The sequence below is a fragment of the Plecotus auritus genome, assembly GCF_963455305.1.
Source record: "Plecotus auritus genome assembly, chromosome: 5".
NCBI classification, from domain to species: Eukaryota; Metazoa; Chordata; class Mammalia; order Chiroptera; family Vespertilionidae; genus Plecotus; species Plecotus auritus.
The window spans coordinates 164302319-164313174 of NC_137776.1; the positions used below are offsets into that span (position 1 = coordinate 164302319).

Here is a 10856-nt window from a genome sequence, read left to right on the forward strand (position 1 = left end):
TGGCTGGCCTGCCTGCTGGTCGAACTCCTGGTCGAGGGGACAATTTGCGTATTAGCCTTTTATTATATAGGATATATACTGAGTGGCCAGATTATTATGCATTCAGAGGTCATAATAATCTGGCCACTCAGTGTATATCTTCTCCTTGCCTTATAGCATAAAGTTTAACAATACTCTCTTGTGACCTTTGAAATAGTCATGGAGTTTAGCCCTGATGAATTCATTGGTATCATTCTTACTGTCCCACTGTAAACAACTCTGACATAGGACAAACTCAGTGAAGCAGCTGTTTTCAGGCACTGGACAATGAAGAGTACAAAACTCTAATCTTGAGAGCAGGGAAACCCATAAGGTGAGCTCCACATTCATCTGAGGTTTCTGCATGGGAGTATTTTTTAAACTTCTAGCCACAGAAGTGGAGCCCAACCAGAGAGCATCAGTTCCCCCAGGCAAAGGAAACATAGGCCAGAACTCAGGGATGCTAGGGCACCTAGAATTTGCAAAGCAAGGACTGGGAAGAAGGGAACTGTATGAAGAAGGACCTCCAGAAATTTTCATAGAATCTTATGTTTTCTGTGAAATGGTACAACAAAAGATATCTGCAATAGATATAAATAAAAAAGCAGATAAATTCAAATGTATTTCTATTTTTTAAAAAATCATTAGTTTTCAGATTCAACTTCCTCAGACTTCCCTAGCTAGAGTTAGATATTCCCTTCTCTAATACCCCAAAGCATTTGTATGGCCTTTTATATGTCCTAATGCTGCAGCATGGTCATTCATACAAATGTTTGTTTCCACATTAGGCTTTGGGCGCCTCTATTCTGTACCCCTAGAGTTCAGTGGTTAGAGTGAATGAATGATGCAGAAATAGTTGAATGGATCAATAAGTTCTACCTACTCTTGCCACATGGTCAGAACCAAAAAGAGAAAAAAATAAAAGGGAGACAGTTCTACATTCCTCTCCAAAAGAGGGAGCAATAGAGTTATCATCATATGGATAGTTCTCAGTATTAGCAAATTCAGGAAATTCAAGTCATTGCCAGATAAATCCTTGGCTTGCAGAATGCATTTTTATTTAAATCATTTATGAAGGTGCTTATAGTATATAACAAACTCCTTTATCTTATACACATTCTATTTTTAGCATTCCACATTCATATAAAAATCTACAAAAACTTTCCTTTTGTGCTACGGCTATTGTGCTGAAATTCTGTTACTAAATTTGCACTATTTAGTTAAATTAGTTTGGCTGTCATCATCTTATTAAGTAATTTCTTTTTCACTTTTCTCCCAAACATTTATTATTAAATTTTCAAGCATATAGAAAAGTTGAAAGAATTGTAAAATAAGCACTAATATACCCATCATTTAGTTTTAATAGTTAATAATATCTTACCAGATTTATTTTATATATCCATTACATATATACATATTTACATGGTTTATGAAAGTAAATAATAGACATTATGACACATCACCTCTAAATATTTCAACCTTCATCTCCTAAAAATAAAAGCATTGGTCTACATAACCTCAATACCATTTACTGAAAATTAATAATCATCATCTACAAGTTGGTTCATATTCAAAATTTTCCCAACTTATCTCAAATTTTATTTTATGGATTTTTTTCAAACTAAAATCGGTGAGGGCTCATGCATTTTGTTTGATTGTTATGCCTCTTTTGACTCTTTTACTCTACAAGTCTCCTCACATAGACTTTCTTCATGACACACACATTTTGGAGAGGCTGGGTCAGCTGCCTTCTGAAATATGCACATTCTGGATTTGTCTCATGGTTTTTTGGTGGTGTCATTTGACTGTTTCCTGAATTACCTGTGTTTCCTTTCATTTAGACGTTCAGACTAGAAGCTTGTTTAGATTCAAGTATGGTTTTTGCAAGACACTTTGATGGTGATGCTGAGTGTTCCACATTTCTTCAGAAAGAACATAGTGTCAGGCTGCTCTATGACAACTGATGCTAAATTTGATCACTGCATTATAAAGCTGAGATTTTCCCTTTACAATGAGTAATTAATCTCAACACCAGCATTCCACAGAGCTGCCATCTGTAGAATGCCTATGTGCTGGGCTCGGTGCTAATTTTGTAACTCCTATAAAAATCTGTAAGGTAAAATCATTCCTCCTTTTAAAGGTGAAGAAATCAAGGCTCTGAGAGGTGGACCCTTTGCCCAAGGAGAGAATCTGCTCCCTAAGCCAGGTCCCCTACAACACTGATGGATGTATAGGGATGGGGTTGGAAGAGGGCAGTTGTTTCTGGCACCTAATCTATTACTTTAGGTTATCCAAGGATAATCATGGTCAGGTAAAAACAATCATAACCCTTTTCTAAAATCAGGAGTTGAAGCTTTATGACTAAATAATCTTTAAAAGTTACTAAATTTTTTAACTCATTTCATAACCTTCTACAGTGTTGGTTGTTTTTGTTTGTTTGTTTGTTTGTTTGTTTACTTCCTAACAAACTTAATTATGTTTCTTGATAGAAGTAGAACTTAACTTTTTATTTACATAGTTATTAACATTAAGTTACATTTTGGAAACCTATTTCCCCACTTGAATGTGGTGGGCAGGGAAGCAGGAACATAGGTGATAATTCATCTTCCTCTCATAGCTTTGAGAACTGTAGGAATGACAAGTAAATTTACCTCCGGTTTTAATAATAATACAAGTATTCATTGCTGCTATTATATAAGCAAGCTTCATTTTCTTCTACATTGGGAAGGAAAGAAGGCTCTCAACCTTTCGAGGACAACCTTTCTTTCACTTTCTCTCACATAGACTCTTTATCAAAAGGCCAGTCCCATGAGTGGTGGCCTCTGAGCCAGAAATATCTGGGGTCTGGCAGAACACACAGGGTAGAAGGCAGAGAAGATGCAAGGGTCAACTGTTGGCTGAAAAAATAAAGGGATAATTACTATCATGTGGAAATTTACATACTTATTGTAAATGTAATGAAGGTCCTTACCCTCCGATAGGTTGGAAAATACCAGAAGAGTCTACATTCCCTGTCTGCACCTCATACTCAATTCCCTACAGTCCGGCTTCTTTCCCCATTAACTTCACTTAAAATTGTTTATTCCTTATACTACTTGCCTTCTCTGTAACATTCAATCATGTTGCACACTCCTTCTTTGGCTCTCTCTCTTCCTTGACATTCTATTGCACTCTACTCCTCTGGCCTTTCTCCTATTTCTCTGATGATTTCATCTCTCTTTTGCCAGAATTCTGTTTCTCTGCCTGTGCTGCACACACTGGTATTCCCTGGGGTCACGTCCTTGGCCATCTTCTCAATTTGAATGCTCTTTCTGAATGATCTCACTGCTGCTGGGGGTGCAACCATGGCTTGTGCTTGGAGGAGTCCCAACTCTATCCTGGGGATACAAATCTCACACCTCTCGCATGGGCAACATATTCAAATGCACAACTTCCTATGGTCCATCTCCACTGGATGTCCCCATGGAAGCTTAGCACACCCCAATCTAAACTAAATCACAGTTCCTTCCTCCATTCCCCAACTTGCTCTTCCTCCTTTATCCCTCATTTGCTTTAATGTACTACCTCTCTCCTACTCCCCCAAGGCAGAAATGCAGGATTCATTCTTGACTCCTCTACTCTCTTCCCACCCCACATCCAGTAAATCATCAAGTCCTGTGGTACCATTACTTTAAAATTATTTTTTCTTCTCCTTCTTTTCTTGCCCATGACCCTTTGCCTTACTCAATTTTGGGGGCTGGATTTATGCAAGTTTCCTAACTAGTCTCTCTTGCCCCAATCTGTATTCTTTCCCCAGTTCAACAATCTGTCTGCTATGGCCAGGGTTTCTACCTAAACTACAAATTTAATTATGTTCGTTTTTATTTAAAACATTTCATTCACCTCTTCTTGCCCTTGAATAAAGTTAGAATTCTTTAGGGTGACAGGTCCTTTATTATATGGTTCCTGCCTCCTTTTCTAGTATCATATCTCAGCACGACCTCCTTTTTTTTTCTCACCCCCCCCCATAATTTAATGTTTCTGTAAACTTATCTATTTTTATGTATGTACATATGTATGTATGCATGTATATATTGAAAAGGTAGAGATGGGAACATGTTTCAATGGCAGATGGAATGTTTTTCCTCTGTGGAGAGAATAGCTATCATTCCTTTGGATTTTTGTTCCAGGTAAATCCTTGGAAAATTCACTTGGGAAAACACAACAAGGCTTATAATAGTTAAACTTTCTCGGAGAAGCCTAGTACAATGTCTCCCAACCAGACCCCAGTATCACATGGGAAAGGGGAACTGACTTACGTTAATGTCCAAAAGGCTGTTGTCTGGGAAGAGAAGAGAAACCAAGAAACAAAGCTGAGAAGCAAGGAAGCAGTATCAGATTGTTCCAGCCAGCTAAATTGCTTATGTCAGCTTCAGTCTTGATTCCATGCTCTGCATGAAGAGGCAATGAGCTCAGTGGAAAGGGCGTGGATTTGCTTGGACAGAGGAAATGCGTTGGAATCTCACCCTTAGCACTTTGGCAGTCAGTAGGGCTGTTTACAAATAGTCCAGTTCTTTTTCCTGGGCACAAGGTAGGATTGAATTTTCCACCCACTTAAAGTTAGCTGTGGCTTAAGTTTGGTCAATGAAATATGAGTACAAGTCAGGTGAGTCACTTCTGAATGGCAGATTTAAGAGTTGTTGAATTCTCTTTTCCCTTTGCCATGGTGATGGCCAATACACCAATTATAACTGCCTCTTCAGCTTGGGTCCCAGAGTGAAGACCATAATGATGAATAGCAGGCCACCCAGTGGACCCTCAATTCCATACTTGGCATGAGAGAAAATTAAACTTTTATTACTTGATGTCCCAAAGATCTGGGGGTGAGTTATTATTGGTATGTAATCCAGTCTAACCTGACTGATGCAAGTCTTTTCTGTAGATTACTGACCAAAAATCTTGCTTCTTTGAACATCAGGTTTCTCATCTCTAAAATGGAGATAACTATAATAATAGCTACTCTCATCAAGTTCCAAAGATCTAAAATTAGCTTATAAACAGTAAATGCTTTTAACAATGGCCAATGTTATTCTTGCCAGGTATTCATTACTAAGGACAGAGGAATTTGCCTTCCCAAAAATGACCTCAGAACACATTTCTTTCAAGTTTGGCCCTGGGTTTTTGTTGTTGTTTTTGTTGGCTTGTTTCTAAATATCTTTTTTTTATTGATTTCAGATAGGAAAGGAGAGGGAGAGAAACAGAAACATCAGTGATGAGAGAGAATCATTGATCGGCTGCCTCTTGCATGCCCCACACTGGGGATCGAGCCTGCAACCTGGGCATGTGCTCTGAAGGGAAATCAAACCGTGACCTTTTAGTTCATAGGTTGATGCTCAACCACTGAGCCACACTGGCCGGGCTAGCCCTAGGTTTTGAAGAGCAGTCTCAGGGATAACAAAAATCTCCAATGAATTTTATCACCAGACTTTTATTATGAAGCAGAATCCACTGCTTGAACATGACCTAAAAGAATCAGAGGCTTAAAGCTGAAACATGTTTATAGATGAAAGGTTCCAGGCACAAGAGATTTGCATACCATGGACTACCTGATGAGAAGCTGACAGAGAAGCAGGATGTCCCACCAGACTATTTTTCTCTTTCCAAACCTGAAACGAGTTTTACTGCCAGAGCTCTGAGATGGCATGTTGAATAATGAAGTACGTGTCACTGGTGATTCAGGGTACAGCCAGGAAACCTGGGCCTTCCGTGTTGCACAACTCACCATCCCATTTCAACTCTCCCACTCTTGGGTCTACTTCTTTGCATTATGTGTGTATATATGTGTCCCTTAATATACTGCAAATTTCTAGCTCATCTTCTGTCCCTGTGAGCAGCTCCTACTGCAGTATATATACTGTATCATCACCAGATCAAACATCACACAATTCCTGTGAATGGGGCCTTACTGTATCTCCAAATTCTTCTAACATTGAAACAAGCTTTTTTTGTTGTTGTTTTTTACCCAAACAGACCTCTTCAGAATGCTAATCTCCTGCTTCTACTCCCACCTCCTTGAAATTAAACAGAATACTCCTGCACTTTCTCCTAAGGAGATTAGAAAGGCAATCACCATATTGACCTTTTTTTTTTTTTTTTTTTTTTACTGTATCACTACAAATTTTATTCAGAAACCCATCTTTGTTTTTTTTAAATTGTGTGTGTTTTTTTAAAATTCCCATTATGGCCCTAACCAGTTTGGCTCAGTGGATAGAGCGTGGGCCTGCGGACTCAAGGGTCCCAGGTTCGATTCTGGTCAAGGGCGTGTGCCTTGGTTGCGGGCACATCCCCAGTAGGGGGTGTGCAGGAGGCAGCTGATCGATGTTTCTAACTCTCTATCCCTCTCCCTTCCTCTCTGTAAAAAATCAATAAAATATATTTTTAAAAAAAATTCCCATTATGAACTGGTTTGGTCAATCAACTACAACACTTTCTAGCAGACATACGGTAAAAATGGCCTGGCTCAGAATCGCCCAGATCTCTCACGATCTCTTGACCGCCTCTGCCACCACCGCCGCCACCGCCACCGCCACCGCCACGACCACGGTCTCCAGACCCAGAGCGACGCTCGCGGGACCGGGACCGGGACCTCGACGGATGCTTCTTGCGCCGGCGCCCATACATACAGCTCCCGCCGCAGCTCTCTGGAAATGGGCTTCAGATGTATGAAGTTGCAGGAGCCGCCTAGCCTACTCTCTCGCATTCATACTGGCGGCATCAGGCTTCCCGGAAGTCGGTCACGGGGGAAGCTCGGTGTGGGTGGGCTGCCCGGAAGTCGGTCACGGGGGAAGCTCGGTGTGGGTGGGCTGCCCGGAAGTTGGTCACGGGGGAAGCTCGGCGTGGGTGGGCTGCCCGTTGGACCTGCGGTTGTTCACATCAATCACAGCTTTCCCACATCTTCTTCGCAGCGAAACGTCACATACACGTTTCCGACGAGGTGATCTCCAAGATTAGCACAGACATCCATCTCCTGCACCTCGCCGTACTTCTCCTCCATTTCTGTGAAAACCTCCAAAAAACCCATCGGAGTGTTCCCGCATCTCCACGTCGCTCACAGCACAGCGCAAACCGTCCGCAGACGGGGAGAGTTCTGAGGGTTACGGTAAAGGTTCAAGAGGGCAATGGTCTGGCCAAAGGTTGGTTTATTGTGCCACCGGGAGCATCTGTCTCCATGACGACATGCTCCAATTTTGAAATAAAATGAACAGTTGACTTTGTCCTTCTTGGTGCCGAAGATGGAGGCCAAATACTCCGCCATTTCCCACCCGCAGCCGCCGACAACGCTGCCGGCACCACCATATTGACCTTTAATCTTCAACTTGCTTCATGGGCTCTGATGTCTAGATGCTCCATCATTTTTGTCAGGCCTAGATTCTGGCTTCCCCTGTTCCTCTTAAAACATGGTGCCCAGACCTGTTCTGCCAAGGAGAATGTGAGTGTGATGGCAGAGATAGCATCTCTCGTAGTCATGGTTGAGTCCTCACTGCCTAGCAAAAGTTTTGGATCATTACAGGAAGGAGCTCAGTAAATATGACTGAATACATTCATGGATATAAGCAGTACCTCCCAGGCATGCGTCTACACCAGTTCATCTGAGATCACATCTTTCTATCGTGACCACAGCCCTCTGTCCCTCCAGTTCTCACCGCCACTTCCTTTCCTGTGTGTGACCACACGGAAGACCTCTGGCTGTTCTCCGTGTTTGATCAGGGCAGTGGATGCTGTATGTGAGGCCGCACTCAGGCTCTGGGGGCAGCCGCTTCTCTGGACCCTGCCACGCTGTCCTGCCCCAGGAGCTATTTCAGGGTATGCAACCTCCAGGGACAACCAACTGAGAAGTATGGCCTTACCTCAGCCTGACAGCTTCCATGAGGTCTGTTCCCTGCTTCCTTCCGATTCAGTCCACGTCGCACATCCCCCACCTCCACCCTGCACCTGGACTCCAGTCTCCTGGCTCCTTAAAAATGAATGCCATGTTTCTTCCTGCCTTAAGGCCTTTGCACAGGCCATGCCCTCTGTGCCAAAGGTTCTCTCTTACCCTTCCTATCTCCTTCATCAGTTAATCCTTCACTTATATGCACTCAAACATCACTTCCCCAGAGGAGGAGTTCCTGACCCCCAGATTAGAACTAGGAGGTGACCTGATTTTTTAGTTTTGCACACCTTCCCTTCAGAGAATGAATCATAGTTTGTAATTATGCATTTTATTGATAGCCCTTTCTAAGTCCCATAAGGGCAAGGACTTAATTTGTTTTGATCACTGTGTGTCCCACTATCTAAAATAGTGCCAAATACATAGTAGGCACTCAGGGGATATTCATTGAAAGAATGAGTTGGCATCTTCACTAAACTCAAAAGCTCTATGAGTGCATGGAGTGTTAGGTTTGCAGATCATTGTATGTCTAAGGACATCCACAGTGACTGGCACAAAGTAGGTACTCAACAATAATGTGAAGAAATAAGGAAGGAAAGCAAGATGGAGAGTAGGAAGCATGGGAAGAAGAGACATACCTAGCCATATGGTCCCCTTTATCCTCCAAAGTGTCTCAGTGTGGACAAGAAATTACATGGTCACCATAGCTATGGCCTCATTAATGTTTCAAAGATATTTTTAGGTCAAAAAGCAAGGGATGTGTGAGACTAGAACTTGGAAATTTGCCATGCCTCTAAAGTAGTCACAAGACAGTCAAGAAGCCAGAATGGACAATTTTTAAAAAAATATATTTTATTGAGTTTTTACAGAGAAGAAGGGAGAGGGATAGAGAGTTAGAAACATCAATGAGAGAGAAACATCGATCAGCTGCCTCCTGCATACTCCCTACTGGGGATGTGCCTGCAACCAAGGTACATGCCCTTGACCAGAATCGAACCTGAGACCCTTGAGTCCTCAGGCCGATGCTCTATCCATTGAATCAAACCGGTTAGGGCGCCAGGATGGACAATTTAATTTCTTATAGTTCCAAAGGAGTTTCAGGGAGTCTCTGAGGGGCTGCATCTGCCCAGCTGCTAGTAGGAGGCTCAGATCTGAACTTGGTTTCTTTATTACATTAGCGGAAAATCAAAATATCTCCTAAACACTTCCTTACCCCATTATACACATGCTTACACACATACACACACACATACACACACATACGCACACATGCACAGTGTTAGTTAGTGATGGGAGACCGCAGAGAAGAGGGGTATGTGACTTTTTATAATTTCTTAAATCTCCAAAAATCAAGCTTTCTGCTCTGATCGCACGGATTCCCTGCAAGATGGCGCCGAAAGTCAAGAAGCCTAAGAGGACAATCTGGAAGTTTGGTTTGGACCTTACTCATCCAGTAGAAGATGGCATTTTTGATTCTGCAAATTTTCTCTATTCCTAGGGTACCTTCCCTAGTGAATATCTAGGGTTTTCTTCCCTAGTTTTGCATTTTTTCTGTTTTAAAATAGGAACAGTTTCTACGGGAGAAGGTTAAAGTCAATGGGAAAACTGGAAATCTTGGGAATGTTGTTCACATTGAACGCTTCAAGAATAAAATCACAGTTGTTTCTGAGAAACAATTTTCTAAAAGATATTTGAAATACCTTACCAAGAAATACCTTAAGAAGAATAGTCTTCGTGATTGGCTTCGCGTGGTTGCATCTGACAAGGAGACATATGAACTTCGTTACTTCCAGATTAGTCAAGATGAAGATGGGTCTGAATCTGAGGACTAGGTGATGGCCTTATATAGGCCTTTGCTTACTAATAAAACATGTGAAGTGTACCAAGAGAAACATCTAGAAATGGATTTTGTTTATCAGTGAATAAAAATGTAACACACTGTTAAAAAAAAAAAAATCAAGCTTTCTGACTTGAAACTTCCCTTCCAGTTCATATTTCCCAGCCTGAACCTGATGGGAATCTTGAAAGAGAGGCACGTGTGAGCCCAGATCTAAAGGAGTAAAAGCTATTCTGCTTTGTCCCTCTATCTCATCTCACAGAAAAGTTTTCAAAGCTGAAATTCTGTATTAGTTTGTTATCAAGTTTAATAGAAGACAGAGTTAACTCCTGACCTTTAGGTTCTGGGAACCGCCATAGTTCTTGGAGTCTAAAATCTATCTCCCAGTGTTTCTTTTCCAGAACTTCTTGTCATCCTGAACTTATCTTTCTATGGATTATATGATAGGTTCCTGCAGCTGGGGACACAGAGTCACTGAGCCCCAACTCCTTCCACTTCCTAATGTGAGTTGCTGAGTACATCAGCAAAAGCAGATACTTTCAGCGCACATGCACACACATACACACACACACGTGCGTGCACGCGCACATACACACTTTTACCAACATGTATGTTTCTTTGAATATGTATGTAGATAGATAGATTCAGATTACACTAGGATGAATGTTTATAAGGATGGATGTTGCCACTCTTGATAGATAGATATAATCTAGCAAATATAAAGGATATGTACATATTTATGTATAAAAGTATATACTCATTATTTTATTCATTCAACAATATATATCAGATGTCTTCTCTGAGTCAGGCTCTGTTTTAGATGCTTGGCATATATCTGTGAACACACCAGACAAATATCCCTGCCCCCACTACAGATTACATTCCAGTTGGGGGAGAGGGAGTATGACGATAAAAAAGTGAACATAATCACTAAGTAAATTATATATCTTAGAAGGGGATAAGCATCTCAGTGGGCTAGGACAGATCAGAAATATGGCTGGAGCAGGTGGGTTGCAATTTTAAACAGAATGATAGAGTGGCTGTGTAGATTTCACTGATAAGCTGACGTTTTAACAAAGACTTAGAGGAAGT

General features: G+C 41.4%; 1 protein-coding gene and 1 pseudogene across 2 annotated transcripts; one reads left to right on the forward strand and one right to left on the reverse strand.

The window, feature by feature from the left end:
• Window positions 1–6517: 6517 nt before the first annotated feature.
• On the reverse strand, window positions 6518–7312 carry LOC308248357 (splicing factor U2AF 35 kDa subunit-like; annotated as a pseudogene). Its single transcript has 2 exons — window positions 6880–7312; window positions 6518–6796 (listed from the first exon to the last, which is right to left on the reverse strand). The product of its transcript is annotated as a splicing factor U2AF 35 kDa subunit-like (transcript).
• Window positions 7313–9307: 1995 nt separating this feature from the next.
• LOC308248127 (ribosomal protein eL22-like) lies at window positions 9308–9865 on the forward strand. The gene is made up of 2 exons (XM_080668155.1): window positions 9308–9413; window positions 9493–9865. The coding sequence occupies exons 1-2, from the start codon at window positions 9315–9317 to the stop codon at window positions 9757–9759; spliced, it is 366 nt and encodes a 121-aa protein (XP_080524281.1). The 5' UTR covers window positions 9308–9314; the 3' UTR covers window positions 9760–9865.
• The last annotated feature ends 991 nt before the right edge of the window (window positions 9866–10856 follow it).

Bases quoted from the DNA above. Each gene is read 5' to 3' on its own strand.
- LOC308248127 (XM_080668155.1), top strand. From the start codon at position 9,315: ATGGCGCCGAAAGTCAAGAAGCCTAAGAGGACAATCTGGAAGTTTGGT. The intron at 9,414-9,492 runs CTCTATTCCTAG...GTTTTAAAATAG, and splicing joins TTTTTGATTCTGCAAATTTT to GAACAGTTTCTACGGGAGAA.